This window comes from Panicum hallii, chromosome 3 (assembly GCF_002211085.1).
Source record: "Panicum hallii strain FIL2 chromosome 3, PHallii_v3.1, whole genome shotgun sequence".
NCBI classification, from domain to species: Eukaryota; Viridiplantae; Streptophyta; class Magnoliopsida; order Poales; family Poaceae; genus Panicum; species Panicum hallii.
In genome coordinates this window covers 20,670,505-20,690,702 of record NC_038044.1, presented here as the reverse complement: position 1 = coordinate 20,690,702, position 20,198 = coordinate 20,670,505, and the positions used below count along the sequence as shown (strand labels likewise).

The 20,198-nt window shown below is 46.3% G+C and overlaps 2 protein-coding genes across 2 annotated transcripts; both read left to right on the top strand.

The window, feature by feature from the left end:
• Positions 1-2,050: 2,050 nt before the first annotated feature.
• On the top strand, positions 2,051-8,378 carry LOC112885862 (atherin). The gene is made up of 7 exons (XM_025951541.1): positions 2,051-2,603; positions 3,295-3,704; positions 4,856-5,008; positions 6,120-6,212; positions 7,132-7,190; positions 7,632-7,725; positions 7,891-8,378. Exons 1-7 carry the CDS (start codon positions 2,147-2,149, stop codon positions 8,101-8,103), a joined length of 1,479 nt encoding a protein of 492 aa, XP_025807326.1. The 5' UTR covers positions 2,051-2,146; the 3' UTR covers positions 8,104-8,378.
• Positions 8,379-15,027: 6,649 nt separating this feature from the next.
• LOC112884853 (calmodulin binding protein PICBP-like) lies at positions 15,028-19,843 on the top strand. Its single transcript, XM_025950459.1, has 3 exons — positions 15,028-17,118; positions 17,556-19,326; positions 19,427-19,843. The coding sequence occupies exons 1-2, from the start codon at positions 15,480-15,482 to the stop codon at positions 19,313-19,315; spliced, it is 3,399 nt and encodes a 1,132-aa protein (XP_025806244.1). The 5' UTR covers positions 15,028-15,479; the 3' UTR covers positions 19,316-19,326; positions 19,427-19,843.
• Positions 19,844-20,198: the final 355 nt, after the last annotated feature.

The following is a 20,198-nucleotide window of genomic DNA, read 5'->3' as shown; positions in this document are numbered from 1 at the left end:
AGACGAGGGCTCAGGGGCAGCGGCGCTCGAGAGAAGGGCACGAGCAGGGGTGACGCGGGGGAGCAGGGTGCTCAGTTAGATTTTGTAGGGGTTGGTAACCCGGCTTGGCGTGCTACGCACGCCTAGAACGTCGCCGCATCGGGCTGGGACTTGTCCTTGAGTCCAGATTGCCCATGGGAGAAGCAAAATTGGGCTGACCAACGCGTCCTATAGATTAGCGAGCAAAGAGAGGGAGGAAGAGGTAAAGGAAAGAGGAAACGAGAATGGCCGAGCGAGTTCGGTTATGGGCCAAAATAGGTTCGAGTGAGGGCCGAACATGAAAACGGGTTGACAGTGCTAGGTAAACATGAACGGGTTATTCGAGAGCGCAAAAAAGAGAAGGGAGAGATCAGGCCGACTCGTTGGTAGTTATGACAGTGGAGCACCATTGAAAAAGAACGCTCAAATCGAGCTACAGTTCCATTTCGAGCAAGGTTTGATCGAGAAGAAATGTTAGAGGATGGGTACCACGATAGGGCATCTTATGGTCTCGGATAGGATAGAGGAAAAATGATGGATACTAAAGAAACGTTTTGGTCCGACTATGATGAGATATTAGAAACTATACAGAGAAGGAAAAAAAAAAAGAAAGGGCAAGCGGAAAGGCTTCTAGATAACTCCAGCTTGGTGAAGAAAGATGATTGACGACGAGTGGCGGTCAGCTAACTTCGCCACACTACTAAGTTTCATATAGGAAAGGTAAAAGGCGAAAACAAGGAGGTTTTCTTCTGTACATCAAAGAGAAGTTTTGATTTACTTTTTGTCGATGGAAAAGCAAGGAACGACGAGATCAGGACGGTGGTTGAACTCAAGCTCTTGCATAGCACGGTTGTAGGATCTAAGGCGGACTAGACCCAAAACGAGTTGAATCTAGCTCGAGATGAAAAGAAAATGGATTCATTTTTCAGAACATATTTTCAAGCTTAAAATCAATCTAGAAAAATCTAGATAAATCTTTTAAACCACGAAAAATATATCCAGAAGAATCTCAAAAATTTCGAGGAAACTCGGGAGGTATTTGGGACGCGAGCAATCCAAACAAAATACTTGGAATTTGAGAAAAAGGTTTTAGAACTTTCCAATAAATGGATTTAGCTCTACGGAAAAAGAGAATAATTTTCAGAGAAATCTGAAAAATTCTTAAAAATTTTTAAAGATGGATGAACACATTTAAAAGATATTCTTATTTTAAATTTAAATATTTTAGAGTGTGGTAAGGAGGGACGTGTATCGGCCAACAGCTCTAGCTGCGGGCTGCCCGCTTCTTTATTTTTGTTTCTGTTGCGACATCAACGTTGATGGAAGAAACGGGCACCGATCATCGACGGGAGGCGGCAAAACTGCGAGCACCATTCGGTGTCGTTTCAGCAGGGCGATAGACCGACAGGCAGTGATGGGAACGAAGCGGCGGCAGATAGTATGAGATGGCTGCCTTCAGGCCGTTTCCAGTGAACGCATGATAAGATAATATAAGTACGGACCTTATCTTATGGGCCCAGCCCATCTTGCTAGTCCAGGCCGATGGGAGGCACTGCGGCCCGGCGGCCCTACCTTCGCGGGACAGGTGAGCTTCGTGCCACGAGCGAGCTCCTGGCCAAGCTAGCACGGCCGATTTTCACGTGCTAGCCAAGCCTCATTACTCATTAGCAGCCAACTTTTGCATTAGCTAGGCCCGACTCAGGTACCAAACAAGACACCCAAACAAACACAACCATATATACCCAACCTTATAAACACATGGAAGAGATGGGATCGACGGACACATGTGTGCGAGCACCCATGAGTCCATGAGTTCGACCAAGAGAAGTTTATTGTGCCAACTGCCAAGTTTGGCAAATGCATTTACTTTTCACCGCATCTAACGTGGGAGATACTTTCCCCTCCCGGCGTAACGAAAAGATGGAAATTCAATTTCCGACTCGAAAAATAACCAAATCCGACTCGAAAAATCTGCTCTGTAGCGGCGACCGGCGATCCAGCAGCAGCTCACTCCCGTCGTCTACCGCTCGCCGCGCGTGCAAACGGATAACAAACGCTCGGCTTGTCGCCTTCCGCCGCCGACCGCCACCAATCACCTCCTATCCCGCCGGGACCGGCCCCCGAGACGATGGCCGCGGCGGGCGCGGCATCCTCCATCTTCTCTTCCACGCCCCCCCGCAGCCTCCCCTTCCCACCCGCTCCCGCTCCCGCTCCCGCCCGGAAACTCCTCGCCGCGGCCGCCCTCACTCTGTCGTCGCAGAAGCTCCTCAGGCAACCGTGCCCGCCCGCTTCGTGCGCCCCCGCCCCGCCGCCCGAGAGGGGCGAGAAGCCGGACCCCATCAAGCTCGCGTTCGCCCGCGCCGCCGCCTATAAGAAGGAGAGGGACAGCCCGAGCCAGTCGCCTGCCCCGCCTCCCACTCCCACGCCTCCTCCTCCTCCGCCGCCGTCGCAGCCGCAGGCTTCGGCGGGGGACGTCGGCAGTAAGGAGGCTTTCAAGCGGGCGCTGGAGTACAGGAACGGCAACGGGACCGGATCGCGCGCTGGTGGTGGTGAGGCGCCGCTGCTGGGAGGATCGCCGGATTTTGGTGAGCTGATTAAATCTCTCGAATAGAAACGAGGGATGGTTGGCAATAGATGGAAATGCTTGGTGTTTTCAATAATACTAGCACTACTGTGAGCTGGTGTGACTTAGTGTTGACTGTTGACATGTGCTGACGAGTCTGGGTCGTGAAATCTCCGCGCTGGTTCAGGGCCGTGAGAAATTGAGAATTATGGTTCTATCCGCATTGGGTCATTGGCACGTTATTTACGGATATTACAGACTGAGTGTTTCTCTGAGTCGACGTGACTTGTTTTTGTTGAGTGTTGGGGTGGTGTCAGGGGGATCGTGTATTCTAGGTGTAGCAGCTGATGTGTACTCGAATTATGTTCCTTGGTAAAGAATTGATCACACTCGGAACCTTCTGTAGGGAGGTTCAGATTTGTTCATATGTTTGAGATAGTTCCAATGCATGCTTCCAGTGTATATCTTTTGTATTGCATTTAGTACATACAATTGAAACATATGGCAATGCTCTCATCACCATATTTGAGTTGTTAGTTCTCATTACTATGATAGCTTTTCCACTGAAAAATGAATTGGATCCAGCCCATGGACAATTGGTAATGATTTTATGATATTAGTAGATTTTGATCCACTTCCCTAATGCCATCTATTTACGATACTAGTAGATTTTGATCCATTTTAATAACGCTCTTATTATGACTTTCTTTTAGGTCAAAACGCCTTACTTAGCGAAGATGTGACATTTGGCAAGAAGGGAGAGTATGAGTTCGATGAGACTGATTTTTTGGGCCTCGATTTTTTTGAGAAAAAGCGTTATAAAGGTCCACCACCTGGGATGGCTCCAGCTTTTGAGCCTTTGAAGGATGACGATTTTCCTGAGGTGGAGATAATAATTGGAGACCCTAGCAGATTTAAGAAGTCTCAACCCTCAACAGAAATCCAACCAGTAGATGACAGGGAGTCAGAGAATTCACAATCAACTAGTGAAACAAACGAAACTGACAAGGTTGAGAAAGCGCCTCCTTCAACTGTGATTGAACCAGAAGAAGATGAAGATGTTTATAGACCCACTGTTAGATCATGGGGAATGTTTCCAAGGCCACAAAATATTTCGAAGGCGGTAAGATAGAATTCTAACATTTCACAAGCTGTATTTGTATCTTTACTTACTTGCAGATACAAAATTCTTTTAGTAACACAATTTCTTTGCTGTTATGGTGAATTATGATTTAAGAGTAAAAACGACCACAGTAATAGTAACAACCACTTCAGTTTCAATTTAGAATGAAATGGTTTGAGAAGGTACATCCATGTCACTTATTTCCATAAATAATTAGAACTTTGTGGAGAAATCAACCTTTGCTAACGATCTGATCGCTTCTCTCTTTTTTTTTAAGTTTCCTATGAAAACATGTATCCCCTCTTTTAACAAAAACCACCATTGTGATAATGATCATATTTGGAGTCACGTTTTGCTCTTATGATCTCTCTACTTCCTCTAATGTGACAAGAATTGTCTATTCATTGGAAATATCTTGGCTCTATACTATGAACTTACCATCTATGTTGTTACATTATGATCCTGTTGCTATTCTTTTTTCCATTAGATCCATCCTTTTGCAATTTTCTCCATTATTTGTGGTATAAATTTTTCTTTGAATCTCCATACTGACTGTAATTCTTAAACTCACTACTATGCAAATCATTGGCATCAGGCAACGCACATAAGTTCCGACATCAGTAACCATTATATTATTCTTGTGCGGCAAATGGCAATCATCCATCACAAAAACTAGTCTGAACAATCCATATATCTTTCATGTTCTCATTCTTATTATTTGGTTTGTTAGATACTAAGTGCCTCATCAGCCATTATCTAAGAACCACTTGCAGGAATCACAAGCAGGCAACTATTGCTAGTTTGCTAGACTGGTTTGACTTAGATAATCAGTCTTTCAGAAATCGCAAAGCAGCATTGAACAGAGCCACTTTTACAATTGTCTCTCTTTCTATAGAACTTTGGTCCTGTTTTGTGGATACACTAAGAAAGGACATTTTGAAATGAACTTAAAAATTGCTCGAGAAATATTGCTTTTTTCTACATTACTTTGGGTTCAGTTAGCTGATATACTACATGTTTGGACACTGTTGCCATTCTATAATATCTATCATTGATTCTTGATGAAGTTTGATCATAGTGTGATATGTGTTACTGTATTGCTGAATGCTGAGTTTGCCTGGATCTGATTTTCTTGTTTCCCTTCCTTCTAGTATGGTGGTGGAAGAAATATACGCCTTGGTGGAGAGACTCAAAGTGCAGAAGAAAAGGCAGCCAAGGATAAGCGCACCAAAGAACTAATAGCTGCATATAGGAATCGACAAAACATGGTAATTGATGCAAAGACAAAGGCAGAGTGCCTCGAGGTACTGACTGAAACACAAATCCATTTAAGTCGACTACTCCAGTGGTTTTAACTTGACCTTTCTTATCCCTTCAGTGCTTCCACTTTTATGTTGTGTGAGGGAGTAATGTTCAGAACTTCAGATTTATTTATCAGTTAGTTCGCATGATAATTTTACTTATGATTCAGAAAATTTGTTCCTGTTTCATTTTATTTTAAATATTCGACCTTTTTTATCGACAAGAAACAACCTTTATACTGGCTACTGAACTGTGAAGGTACTGGTAGATTGCTCAAACCTTTTTTTTCTTTATTTGACAATATCGACCTTAGGAATGTAGCCTAGATATTTTTTTGGAAGGATCAGAGTCAACAGAGAATGAATGAGAGCATAGCTAACAAGAAAATATAATTGATTCAAGTGTAGATTAACGTATATTTGGCACCAATGATGCTCTGGCGTCACTAATGAGATCATATGCTAGTAAAACAGTTTATCATTTTACAATTCTGTATCTGATAATTCCAGTACGATTTTACATCTGCGTACATGGCCTTTTATATGTTTCATGTACTTGTATGCATTGCCTATGAACTTGGTACATTTAGAACAATTTCTTGTTAATATTAGAATGCTTTGTAAGAAATGTTCTTGCCGTAAAATGTTAAGAGGGCTATATTAGTTTATACTTCACATTTAGGTAGTAAATTAACTAATACAGTACTTTTAAAAAAAACGGAGAGTTAGAGCCAATCGCTCACCCTGGCCTAAAGAGGCTCCACCATTGTCTGTAAGGATCTTTCTTTTCCTATATCACAGTCAGGCTCCTTTTGCATCGCAACAATATTTCCTGATTCCCGTAGGAATTGGACTGTTTTGGTGAAATGCCATTCCAAACAATCTGCAAGGTTTGAAGGTTGCCAGCATAGTAAAAAGTTGTTTGTCAAGTATATAAAATGTGTATGAATGTCCCACAGCGTTAGTTTAATTTACTCAGACGCTCCCGTTCTGTTGGTTTGAACCTTGTTGTCTTTTGCTGTACCTGGTACTTTTGTATTATCTTCAAGCAGCTTTCATTCTTCGGTTTGATACACATGAGTTTGGTATATGATCTGAAATTTTAATGTTGAAGGCCTTGAGGGAAGGTGATGAAATGATGAATACTGGAAGGCTTAAGCAAGCATTGCCTTATTATGAAAAAGTGATGAATGCTGTGGACTTTAAGGTATTACATTACTGATATTATGTTCCAGAAAAATTAGTAAATGTCCTGGGTTGATATATATCTGTGGTTCTTCTATTATTAGTGAATCGTTGGATTCTGGTGAGAAAAATGAACTTTTCAACTGAACCCTATTCTTGGTGAGAAGTCTATTACTTTACTGTTGAATGTTTAATTAAACATACTTACATGTAGCTGTGGTTTATTTCTTTTTTTATTCTTGCTGTGGTTTATTTCCTTAACATAGTAGGGAGATAAACTGCCCTGTAATATGATAATTTACCAACTCTGTCTTCGACAACATCCTAAATTGAGGAAGCCATGTTCTGTATCAATCACCAACCACTACATTGGTACTTTAGGTAGATCTGACCGATCTGTTCAGTCGCTTTTTATTCTGTGGTTCTCCTTTCAATTGCTTTGAACTTTAAGATACTGGGGCAATATTGTAGCAACTGAACCTAGCCTCAGAGGCCAGAGCATAACCATTTACTAAAATTGGTCAAGATATTGAGCTTCTAATTTTGTAAAATAGCTGATCAACAAAAGAGCAGAAGAGTAGTATATTTACTACATATTAGAGTCACCTTGATGATGTTTAAAGAATATGCACTACAAAAGAACTCAACCACAGGGAGAGACATACCTCTGATTTTGTCTTAAAGAAGGGTACCTAAGCTTCGAACCTAGGCTGGTCGCAGATGTTTCTGGAGTCCATTGCTATACCGCCACGAGAAGCTTTGGTAACAGTATGCAATAAAATGGTTGTCCTATTAAACTCATGTAAAGAATTTCGGCTGTTTTCTTTCTCATGTTATTTGTGCCTTCGAGTATGCATGTATTCCTGCCATGCCATTGTTTGTTGCTATATGCCCTTCTCAGTTCCTACTATATGTTTGTTTGCTCATTAAGTTAAGTGCAGACTGAACTCCATGGAAGGGCTGCTTTGCAGTGGTCAATCTGTCTCGATTCACTCTGCAGGTAACCCTTCGTTTTGTGTTATGCCCTTACCCTGCATCACTCTATTAGTCAAGTTTTATGTTTTTCCTGCTGAGATGCAAATGAACAGAATTTTTTTAGCCCTGCTGATGAAAGCTGCGTTTCATGCTTCCATGCTGAATAACACTGAATTTCCCTTTTGGATTAAAAAGATAATATCTGTATTGTTTTTGCATGTTTCCATGTTCATTTGTGCACAATGCCCATGTGGTTACTTCTAAGGAATGGTTTAGTACGCAAATCATAATACACATACAATATATCTTTTAACTAAATTGCAGTTTCATTAAGAGTAACATGGGCACTGTTAGCCTGTTAAACTAGCATGTTCCTAGTTCTGAATACTAACTAACCTGGCGCAGTTTGCTATCTGAGATTTCCTTCATGCTGCATATGTGTTTCATATACACCCCACTTTTGCAGGTCCAAGGAAGCAATGAGCATGTATAGCAAACTCAAAAACCATCCGAATAGCGAGATTAGCAAGAAGGCAAACATGTTTGTGTTCAGCTTTCAGGTAAGTCTCCGAATCCTGTGCTATCCTTCATCGCTCCAGTAAAGTAGAACCCTAGCTTAAGCATGATAAGCTGATGCAATGCCCTTTTAGCAATATCCTTATCCTTCGATGCATGGTCACCTGACTGACACCTTTCTGTCTCTCCTGACCGTATCTGAATTGAAGGCAATGGACTTCATGAAGGTGAACAGCACGCCGGTGCCGAAAAGCACAGGCTACGAGACGTACTTCACGAAATTCGGCGGGCAGAAGAACTACTACGCGAGCCTGGACGAGCCCGAGGTGGGACTCGACCAGGTCATCCCGTACATGCTCTTCCTTGTCTCGCCGATATTTATAGTCGCGTTTGCGGCGCTGAGGAAATCCTTCCAGCTTTGAAACAGAGACCACGAACGAATCACTGAAGCTCGAATACCATACAGCATGTAGCTTGCTAAATAGAAAAAAAGAAGTTCCTTTATTATGTATAGTTTTCTTTAAGACGTTCCTCTTGTACGCTCAGTTTCTCTGCGTTTGCCTTTGCACGTCCGCATTTCTGGACGTACAAAGGCGAACGCAGGAAGCAAGTTCCTATTGTGTATAGCCTTGCATATTTCTTCATTCTGCGGCCGAGTGAAGCCCAGAGACCTGCTCTGCCTTCGGGCGGCCCAAAATTGTGTGCAACCTGCTGCTTTCCCCGCGGCGTGAGTCGGTGCATTGCTGGAATGGAACCTTCTCCTCCATTGACACTGAACCTAGGCTTGGTGGAGCCGGTCTAGTTGCTTGGTCTATTGTTACCGCTCCACACACGGCGCGGCCATGGATCTTGTACCCGAAAAGTTGACGGCAGCAGCTCTGAAATGTGAAGTCTCAGCACCTACCGAGTCGCCGGTCCAGATCTCACCTTTCAGATGGCTATTTCTATTTGTATCGGAAACCTGGTTCACCCCAGGACAGCTTCGGAATGGTCTCACACGAACACCGCCAGCTCACGCGGCCTTTCTACGCAGCCGCATCTCACGTTCCCGCTCCTGGACCGCGTCCTTTTCCGGGAGTACGGGGCGGCGGCGTAAACGAAGGCGTAAAAAGCTGGCCGGCGATCGGCCCCGCCGTCTCGGTCTCGGCTCAGGGGCTCTGCCTTTCCCTCTCCCTCTCTCTCTCTCGCCTCCGATCCGTCCTTGCAGGAACACGCGGCGGTGGCGGACCACCCCACCGACCAAGTCGACCAAACGCCAAGATTGTGGAGCAAACACACGTTCTTCTCCATCGCCGCAGCTGCAACTTTCCCCGCCGCGGCGCCGCCCGTCCGTGGGTTGCCTCGGCTGGAACCGGAAGGACTGAAAGCGATCGGACTCGGAGGACGGACACACAGGGATGGAGCGGGAATGGGAGTACGGGACGGCCGCGCGGTGGGCGTTTCTGGGCCGGACCACGCGTGCCTTTCCAGCCGACCACAGCTGCTGGGCTGGCCCGCGCGGTCGCCGCCCACACGGCCACACGCTTCTTCTTCCAAGAACCGCTCGCTCGTTTCCTCCTTTCCTCTCGCGGAAACGCTCCCCCTCCCCCCTCGTCTCGGATTCTCTCGGCCGTGCAAGGCAGCTTGCCGGCCGCGATGACGTGCCGTCCTGGCACCGCCTTTCCACCTTCTTCCTTCGCCGCTAGACTTTTCACCTTCCGCCGGCCGTCCTGGCGATTCTTCACTCGGAAGCATGTCCGTACGACAAGCGCGTATGGTGTAAAGTATCTTTGCGCAGGCCCCCGGTTGCCGGTTGTGGTCAAAGCTGTGACGAGCCTTCGACTCCAAGGGAGCAGCCATGCCATGCATCATGCATGTGCCGTGCGTGTACAACGGGGTTCTTTTTTATTTCAAACAAAAAAACAACGGGGTTCTTGATCCAGGCGGCAGCCTAGCTCGAAAGTCACCGAGATCTCTAAGGACACCGTTGACAAAAAAAGGGCCCTAGCTAGTACCGTTTCTTGGCTTCAAGGCGGCACCGCGTGCCGGGCCGGCCTGCTGCCCTAGGCCTGCGTTTCTAATCCTTACGTTTCCGGTTCGTGCCTGCTCGAGCCTAGGCCGTGTACGATAGATAGTTGGGGGAAAGAAAGCATTGAAGAAACAACCTGTAGCTGCACGGCGATGATACGTACTGCAGCCAGGTCAGCATGCAGCCCTGCAGCACACTGTGGCTTGTCTGCAGTACTAGAAAAAGGGCTACTCGTAGCCAGTTCGCTGCTGACCGCAGGCAGTAGCCGTTGGAGTTGGACTCGGGCGGGCAGCACGCAGCGCTAGAGGACAGGGTCGCGGAGAGGAAATCACCGTCGTCGTCACCCAACTCGATCGCGCCAGTGGGTACGTAACGACAACAACCGGCTGGGGGGAGGGCCAGTGCCCAGTGGCGTCGCGTGGGGGCACGCACCTCCAATTGCCTGCAGGAAAAGGGCCCAAAGGCACACCGTGGCCTGCCTGTCTCTGTCGCTAGTGGGCTCTGCTCTGCTGCATCTGCCTGCCGGTGGCGCCACCGGGCGGGGGCGAGCCGTGCCCCCCAGGGCAGCAGGTGGTTTGAACCGACTAGCCGTTGCGACGCGGGCAGGTCAGGCCAGGCCCCCCGTGCGCGCACTCATTTCCCCGGCGCCCGAGCGCGCTCCGCGCCAGGCACCAACCCAACAAGGCAGCGAGCCACCACGCCGCGCGCGCGTTGGCGTCGCCCCCCGTGTTCCTGTCCCCGGTCGCGACGATGCCAACGGCTCCCGGCCGCTCGGTCCCTCCCTCGGTGCGCGCGCCGCGGAGCACCAACGGCCGCCGGGTGGTGCGAGCGAGCGCGACGAGACGCCACGGGATGACGCGCCAGTGCGCTCCGCGAGCTCCGGATCTGGGGCTCTGCGCTGCCGCGGCCCGCGCGGTGCTGGGCAGCGTGGCCGCAGGCCGCCTCCGTCCGCGCTGCTGGAGCAGCTGCAGCTGCAGCTGCAGCTGCGCGCGTCCTGTGGCTGGCGTGGTTGGCGGGTTGGTAGTAGAGACGAGTAGGAGTAGAAAAGTTTCCTGGTCCTGCCGCGTCCCCGGAGAGTGTGGTTAACCGAAGCTACCGTCCGATCCGTGTGCTCGCTCGCTGCGACGCCCGGGACGGTGCGTACCCTGCCTCCACCGTGCTGGCACCGCACGGCATCGCTGGTACGTGCACGGTGCGCGTAGAAGCAAGCAAAACACAAACAATTGCTACTTGCTGGTGCTCTGTTTGTAGTAGAAGATTTGCTCCATAGTCTGACCAAGAGTAACTGGTTACCATCCAGAGCATATCTCCCAGTCATCAAAAAGAAAAAAGAGCACGGATATTTGGTGTACCTCTCCGTTCCAAAATATAGATCATTTTGGCAAATCTATGTGCATAGATTTTACAATATATCTAGATATACATTACATTGTGTCTATAGATCCATAATATAAAATTATGCATCTAAATTTGCTACACCAACCTACAATTATGCATCTAAATCCGAGCACCGAATGGGGGGCAACAGCACTTTAATCTGAGACATTTGGTCAGCACATCAAAAAAACCAAAAGCAAACAGTTCTTGTTTGGCACCTTTCGGACGTCATAAAGCAATCAGGCCGCGGCGCTTGTACTCTTGCAGGCTCTAGCTTGGTATGCCACGCAAGCGAGACGGAAGTTAGCGGCCGCTCAAGCTCAATCTGCAGCGCTCGCGTATCGGTTAATGTTAGTTAGGGTTCGTGAAAAGGACGCCGTGCCATCAAGCAATCAGAAGGGGAGAAGAAAGATGGGCGCCGTACCTAATATTCCCTCTCGCTCATTTTATTTTTTTGTTGCCAGGTCGAGTCCACGCCAGAAGATCGCTGGCTGGGCAGCTGAAGCGAGCGAGGACTGAGAAAAAAAAATATTTTGACTCTTTTTTTCTTGTCACATACGGCTGCCGGAGATTTGGTTCGCTCGCTACACGTGCGCTGGCTGCGTGCGTCACTGACATCAGCTCTATCAACCATGGATTATACTAGTACTGCCATGGATCCGTCCAAGAGACAGGAGATGAGGATGGCGATCCAGGGATCAGCTGTGGCTTTCAGTTTCAGGGCTTTGCTTGCCATGGATGCTCTAATGATTGGTTCGTCTCAGGCCATCGGATTAAGAAACCATCATCAAACATGGAGTTGTACAGACCAGGAACAGCATCAGTCTGCCGAGAAGCTTCTCGTCGATCCCGAAAACAAGCCAACCCTCTGCGATGGTCTGAAAATAGGCTAACCCTCCCTCCATTATAAGGATGTGTTTATTTCCTAAGGTCTAAAGTTTAGAGGTATCATATCAAAAAGAATCTTATCATTTAGAAGTATTAAATAAAGTCTAATTACAAAACTAATTGTAGAATCCCAGGGCTAATTCGCGAGACGAATCTAATGAGGTATATTAATCCATGATTAGCGGATGATTACTGTAGCATCACTGTGGCAAATTATAGATTAATTAGGCTCATTAAATTTGTCTCGCGAATTAGCACCCATCTGTGCAAAAAATTTTATAAACAGATTTTATTTAATACTTATAAATAGTAAGATTCTCTTTGATGTGACGGGTCTAAACTTTAGAGGGGAGGAAACGAACACACACTAAATTACAATTTATTTTTTTAGATGTACATCTATGAATTGTAACTCCATATGGAGGTAGTATGTAAGAATTTTTTTAGGTTAGCATTAGTTACTCCTACATGGTTAAACCTCAGTGAAGGTAGACAAAGCCTCCGCGAATTTTTTTCTTTTTGAAATTTTAGAAACTATGAAGTATTTAGCCTTCAAGTGACTGGACTGTGTTACTTGAATTTTCGGACAATTTTTTTGGTCTACAGACCCGGTTGATCTTTTTCATTATAGCCATGACCGTTGTTTGCGCCTTCGGCGTTTCGGCCAGTGAATTGCGCCAAGAGGGAGTCGGACCTTTTCTTCTCTTGGTGCTCCAGCATCAGAATCCAATGTAAATACTGACCTGGGCCCCGCGCCATGCACTATAATTAAAGACCAATAATCCCCACGAAAGCTTATTGCAAATCTCAATCAGTACTGTGGATATCAACGTCAGCATCTTATCTTGACGTCCCCGTTTAGCCTTTTTGGATCCTGCGAGATGAAACTTCAAGAACAGCCCTGATCTTACATATATTTTCCTTCCATAATTAAATCTGAGCTGCTCCGGTTTATAGTCGGTGGTTTTATACTTATATACTTCAACGACTTACGCAAATAGATTAAACGATGATTTTGTTGCCCTTCATTTATTGTATTTGAAAATATAAGTTGTATGTTTGTAAGACTACTATCATTCATTTCGTGCGCACAAAGCGGGTAAAAACAAGAGAAGAAGAGGTTAGCGGCACTAAGTCATATAATGATGCATAGAGATACTCTACATCATACAATAAACGGCTTATTAGAGTTAACATGAAAATGTTCACACAATCGTCTCATCTGCACAAAATTTGATTGGTATGCTAGTTATTGAACTGGTTGGAAACCATATCAACCGTTGTCTCAATCATGTGACAGGACCAGGATCCCCAAATTATTTTTAGGCCACGACTCTATGCTACAAGCTGTAGTATGTGATAGCGCAATACGGCACAACTCTCACATATCAACTCATACTTCATACTTCTAGAACGTAAGCAAGATCTAATCATAGATCTACGTTTCATAAAGAGCTGACCTTCATATACGACAGGGCATATCACTATTCTATTGTAGTAAAAAACACTCGAAACAACCTAAAAGTTTATTGGGGCATCCTCCTGCATCGAGCAAGCAACGACTGCTCTAACTCCACCGAGCTAACACACATTTTGATGAATCCTCAAAAAAAATTTCCATAGCAATTGTCCTAGTATTTGTCTTCTCCATGGTGCCAGCCTCCTTCTTAAAGAGCTTTCTCTAATCTTGAACCCAAATGTTTAACCCTTGCGCCGCCACTGGTTAGTCCCTACCGATTGAGGAGATGAGAAATTCTAGTTGACTTATACTTCCTCTAACCACAGATATAAGTTGCTTTTTCAACCTTGAGCATCAATATCAGAAATTGTATATAATCGACAACGCAAATTCGTGTTACTAAATTTAATAAAAAAATACTTCATAATATATGAATCTTATCACGCCAATCTATATGCCATTTAAGAAATTGATTATTAAGGCTAAATATGTTTAATTTGATATACTACTGTAAACGGACTTTATATCTGCATTATTAAAGTTACACTTAGTAGAAACAGTTAGAAACAGTTTAGCAAATTTTCTTCTCTTGCATTCTAACCAAATTTGTGTGGTCTTGCTTTAATGAAGCTTATGGTTGGGACCGGGCTCCTACGAGTTGGCAAGATTTTCTTGACAACTGGATCCCGCTGGGGTGTCGAGATTACATCTCTAAATTGTTTCTTCTGACGATAGTACTTTGGACGCTCTGGATGGCACGCAACAAGCGGGCTATCGAGGGCAAAATTTCCACAGTTCCCTGCTGAGCTCTTGTTTAAATCTAATATGTATTTGCAGAAGTGGAAAGTGCTAATACGAGAGGGTGAACATGCTAAGGATGAAGAATGGGGGGCGCAAGTGAGGGTGGACAGAACCTTTCTTAGAGAAGCTGAGGAAGCGAACAGCTAAAGATTCTTTCATGTGATCTTATCTTAGCGTCTCTTGTACATTTAGCTTTGGGTTTTGAAGAATTTTTTTTAGTTTTAGGTTTAGGAGGTGTTTGGTTTGGAGGGGTTTATTATAAGCCCCACCAATAAACCTCTAATAAATCTCTTTTTATCCAAATATGAAGGCTTATAGGTGAAGTTTAGTCTCATAAGCCCTGCAGGCTCCTCCAAGGGATACTTATTGGGCTTATTTTCTGTAGGTCCCACCAAAACTTCTCCTCCTTCCTTCCTACCGTTGTCTCACTCATCTACAGGAGCATCATTGAGGGGTAGAAACATTATTACCAACTACAGAGTTTTTATAAACCGCTACAACCAAATACTATTTTAGGCTTATAATAAATCCCTCCATAGGAGAGACTTATAGGCTTATAATAAATCTCTCTAAAGCAAACATCCCCTTATATTTTTGGGAGTTGAGAGTTTCTTTTCGTTCGATCGAACTGTAAACTGGTAACCCCGACTGTAAACTGATAACCCCGATACTCTGTTTAATTGCTTTCTTTAAAGCAGGGGAACCCTTTTCCTTAAAAAAAAAAGCCAACGCAGAAACGGCCCCAGAATGGCCGCCCCATAAGATGCACGCCCGTTGTCAAAATTCTCGGTGGACCTCACCTTCCTCTGGAAGTCTCAAAGATGACGGCCGCTTTGAGCCGCCCACCCACTGTCTTCGGCTCCCCCGATCCATCTTCCATCCACCAGTGACCAGACCACCATCACCATCGCCGTCCCTCGCAAACCTTCTTTCTTTTCTTCCACCTTTTCCTTGTGCTCTCCTCTCAATCAAGTGAAGTCTTGTCCCTCCCTTAATCCCCTTCCCCCTGCCTTCCTTCTCCCACCTCCCAACCTCCCCCCTCAGTTCACATCACCTTTGCTTCGCTTTGGCTTGCTTTCGTGCCGTCCTTCAACGCAAGAAGCCAACAGGTACAAGCAAGCCTCCAGTTTCAACAAGAACAGAACTTGCGAAAAGAAACCGTTGGTATCAGCAAGCCAAGGAGAAATCCAGCGGAGGATTAACTTGCAAGAGGCGAAGGAATCTCAGAAGCTGCCGTCGCCGCGGACGCCGAGGGAGTAGCCGCCATGGTGCGGAGCAAGGAGGCGCCCAAGAAGAAGCCCAAGGACCCGCTCCTGACGCCTCCGTCCAAGCCCAGGGGCAGCTTCCTGGACGAGCCGGGCCGCCCGTGGAACCGCGGCGGCGCGGCCATGTCGCCGGCGCCGGCGTCGGTGCCCAGCTACATGAGGGGCACCAGCAGCTCCGATGCCAAGGCCGGGCGCCGCGGGCGGCCGGTGGCGTCGCCAGCGCGGCGGATGACGGTGGCGTCGGTGTCGGCGTCGGCGTCGCCAGCACGGCGGATGACGGTGGCGTCGGCGTCGCCCGCGACGCGGAGGCCGGCGGTGCGGGTGCTGACCAGGGGGAAGGTGCTGTTCCCGGAGGAGGCGCCCGTCTCCGGCTCCGGCCTGGGCCGCGCCACGTGCTCATCGACCATGAAGGAGGTCAAGTTCCCCGACGCGCTCGACCTCGCGCCGGGCGCCACCGACGCCGAGGGCCCCGCTGCGCTGCGCGTGTGCCCCTACACCTACTGCTCCCTCAACGGCCACAGGCACTCACCGGCCGTGCCTCTCCGGAGCTTCCTCGCGTCGCGCCGGCGGCTCATCAAGACGCAGCAGAGCATGAAGCTCAAGGGCGTCTCGGCGTTCCGCAAGAAATCAGGGGAGAAGAGCAGCGGCGGCAGCGGAGGTGGAGGCGCAAAGATCGCGCCTTTGATCGACGAGGAGGCCGTCGGCGACTTCTTCGTCGAGGTGTACGCCGGCCCGAGGGTGAGCTCGGACATGAGCTGCAGCGACATGTCCCTGGACGAGATGGACGCCACGGTGCGGAGGATGGAGTTCGTCGTTTTCGATCGGTGTGGCGCGGATGAGGACAGCGAGAAGGGCAAGGATCTTGCTGTTTGCAATGATGGTGACCCTGAGCCTCACCTGAGGTTCCAGGAGAAGCACGGTGCCTTCAGGGACAGCTTGTCAGAGTGCAGCGGAGCTGACACCAGCAGTGATTTTGTCGAGGAGTTGCCGTGGATGAGGTACCACGGATACGAATACGATGATAGCTTGGATGATGAGATCGCGGAAGAACAGAGGATGAGAGAGGAGGAGGCTGGTGGGGCAGAGATCTCTGCGGAGCAAGAAGTGGAACAACGAACATCTGGCAGATTGGCTGATGATTTCGAAGAAGATGCTGCTGAAGAACAGGAACAAGATTATGTGGAGAACGCCTCTAATTTGGTCAGTGGATCAGAGATCATCTCAGATCAAGATGTTGCTTGCAGATTGGAGGCATGCCAGGAGGCAGATGGAAGAGATGAAGACAACATCCTGGACAAGTGTTGTGGGGAGGCATCTGCTGGACAAAGAATGGCAGAAGAGCAGCTCTCTGAAGATGTCTACAAATCAGAGATTCCTGATCAAGAAGTAGCAGGATGGGCGGATACTATCCTGGAAGAAAGCTGCAAAGAGGATACTTCCGAGGATCAAGAAGCAAATGATGATGAATGCAGCGTGGAATCTGATGGCGAATCAGAGGTCATCCAGGAGCAGGACGCAGAGGATGAAGAAAGCACGCCAGATGATGATTATGAGATGGAGATTTCTGAGGATACTATCTCTATTGATGGATGCAGAGAGGATTTCTCCGAGGAAGTAACCTCCAGAGCTGTCCCAGAAGGTAAAATTTATCACTTCAAATGCTACTGTCTGAAGAGGACTCGTATGTAAACATTGAACAGTCAAGATTTTCTTATACCACTGAAACATTGATCAGTAGTATGAGATAGTATATCTAGGTAGTAAGGTAGTATAGGTAATATAAGGGTAATATAGGAAAAATCATTTCACTAAAAGGTTTCACCCGTAATGCACGGCCTAAAAGTGCTGCAACATGCCAAAAATGGTTGCAATAGACAAAATTGCAAAAAATTATAAAAATTATCCTTAATTTATATTAAGTTACTAATAACAATCTTACCTCTTCTAATGGACGGTTGGATCTTTTCTATACTACATACTACCAAGTGGTAGTATTGTGCGCCGTAAAAGAGGCCTTTAGTTTTTGTATGTTGACATCGAGAGACTATCTATTGATGACCATGTGTTTGAATCCAGATGATAGCACTGCAGACAATGCATTTGAACAATATGTTGGCACTGTGGATGATGCATTTGAACAAGACGGCGCCCCTGCAGATGGCCACAATGATGCTCAAAAGGAATTTTGTATCACAAGAAGCAAACTTGAAGTTACCTCTAAAGAAACTGCTACAGCTCAGAAAACCTATCAAGATGGCTCCATCGATGACATGGTTCCAAAGGAAATGGAAATTACCACCTGCAAATTGGAAGAAGGTTTTGAAGAATCTGGTAATTCCCAAGAAAGCAACCGGGGTGGTATCTCCACATGTGTCGATGATGCTCAAGTGGAACTGGATATTACCACATGCAAGTCGAAGGATGCTTCTGAAGAATCCAACGCCACTGAAAAAAGTGGGCTAAACGATAATGCAGAGAATGTTACAGATGGCGCTGAAATGGGGCCAGAAATTACCAAATGCAATTTGGAAGATGCTTCTGAAGAATCTGGTACTGATCAAGACACTGCAGAAGATGATGAATCTGCATGTTACAGTGGTGATGCTCAAAGTGATTTGCAAATCACCAAAAGCATATCACTAGACACTTCCAAAGAATCTGCTATCGCTCAAGAAGCTGATCAGAGTGATAGCTCTGCAAATGTCAGTTCTGATGCTCAAGAAGCCATAGGAGACGCTGATTCTGCATATATCAGTAATAATGCTCAAGATGATTTGGAGATCTCCAAATACAACTTGGAAGATGCTTCCAAAGAATCTGTCATTGCTGAAGAAGCTGGTCAGAGTCATAGCTCTGCAAATGTCAGTTCTGGTGCGCAAAATGAATCTGAGATTACCACAAGTGAGTCGGCAGTTATTGCCATCAGCGATGGCCATGAAAATGATTCCAGGATTTCTAAATGCATATCAGAAGATGTTTTTGAAGAATCTGTTATTGGTCAAGAAGCTGATCATGATGAGAGCTCTGCATATGTCAGGGATGGCACTCAAAATGAATATGAGGTTACCACTTGTCATTCAGAAGGCACTCAAGTGGAATCAGATGTAATTCAAGAAGATGAGGATGGGATTAACACTGCAGGTGGTCAAAAGAAATCTGAAATTACAGCATGTGAATCGGGAAGTGCTTCTCTAAAACCTGCTATGCCTCATGAAGCTGATGGAGATATTAATATCATACATGCTAGTGACGGTTTGCAAAAGGATACTACCATGCCAAAACATGATGCTTGTGAAGATCTTCGTGCTACTGAAGAAGCAGGTTTGCAAAAACTTGATGCTTGTGAAGATATTTGTGCTGCTGAAGAAGCAGACCAATCTTTGCAAATACCAGCAGATTTTGCTGATGCAAAAGAACCTTCTATTGACGACATATGCGGTGCATTCAGCGGGATGAACCTCAAGGGAGATGTATATTTTGATCCTTCCGAGTCAGCCACATGTCCAAGGAATAAACTGATCATCTCCAGGAGGAGGAGGACCCCTGAAGAGGAGGAATACCTGCGAGGTTTCAATCCGCGCGCACCGAACTTTCTTCCTCTGGAGTTGGATCCAGATGCAGAGAAGGTTGACCTGAAGCACCAAATGATGGATGAGCGGAAGAATGCTGAGGAATGGATGATCGATTATGCGCTTAGGAGGGCAGTGACAAATTTAGCTCCTGCTCGAAAGAAGAAAGTGGAGCTTCTTGTCCAGGCCTTTGAAACCGTCCTGCCCCATGATGAGGATGATAAGAAAAGCATCACACCCACAAGGCCTGTCCAAGCCTGCAACTGATGACATTAGAGGTAAGAACATGTTCTAAAATGTTGCTCCTGGCAAATAGTTCAGTTGTACTAACAATTTCATTACTCTAACTTCCATTTTTCTTTTGTGTATCTTTTGCAGTTAGTGGTTACACTAATGGCGAGGTTGATGCTCGCAAGCTACTAACTCGGAGGTTGCTGCAATATTAGTGCCAGCGACCTGCTCCAAGTTTGAATGAGAGAGCTGCTTACTAATTGCTAGGGATAACTAGAGATCTCTAGCTGAGTTGTTCAAGAGGAGCTCACTCCTGCTCCACAATGAAGGCTTACTACTTACTACTGATCAGGAAATTCCTATCCAGTTGCTGAGTGGCAAAGGGAAGCTCACCAGCTTGAGTTATGTAATTTAAGTGTGTATATGTCTCGTGTGCTAATGTCGTCTGATATTGTACTGACGGCTCTGTGAGGCTTGAAAACTGTCAAGGGCGATGAGGTGCATTTGCCCTTTGGCAAAGATCAAATAAAACTCATCTTGAGTGCACAACTGTTTTTTACTGAATATGATTTTGTGTATCAATTGCAACCCATATAACATGTTTGCATTTGTAAATTGTAATATAGCAGCAAATCTTGAGAGCCGTGCGTCTTTGTAACTCCACAAGCATATGATTTCTCGCGAATACAGTTGGTGCAGTAAATGGTCAGTTACTGAATCTTCTGAAGATCATAAGGTCGTTGTACTCGAAGATGAACACGTCAACGGATCTGAAGTAAGTGCTAAACTGTTTTCAGTCTTAGAACAGTGTTTGGCTGTATGCCGGCACTTGGTGCCACCAGAACGGGAGACGTCCAAAGTAGTCTCCATCTACGTTGACGCAGGAACAGATTGGCTGGAGTCACGGGTCCCAGGTCCC

Coding starts and splice junctions, on each gene's coding strand:
- LOC112885862 (XM_025951541.1), top strand. CDS start 2,147: ATGGCCGCGGCGGGCGCGGCATCCTCCATCTTCTCTTCCACGCCCCCC. Junction 2,604..3,294: donor GGGAGGATCGCCGGATTTTG/GTGAGCTGATTA, acceptor ACTTTCTTTTAG/GTCAAAACGCCTTACTTAGC. Junction 7,191..7,631: donor TGTCTCGATTCACTCTGCAG/GTAACCCTTCGT, acceptor CCACTTTTGCAG/GTCCAAGGAAGCAATGAGCA.
- LOC112884853 (XM_025950459.1), top strand. CDS start 15,480: ATGGTGCGGAGCAAGGAGGCGCCCAAGAAGAAGCCCAAGGACCCGCTC. Junction 17,119..17,555: donor CTCCAGAGCTGTCCCAGAAG/GTAAAATTTATC, acceptor GTTTGAATCCAG/ATGATAGCACTGCAGACAAT.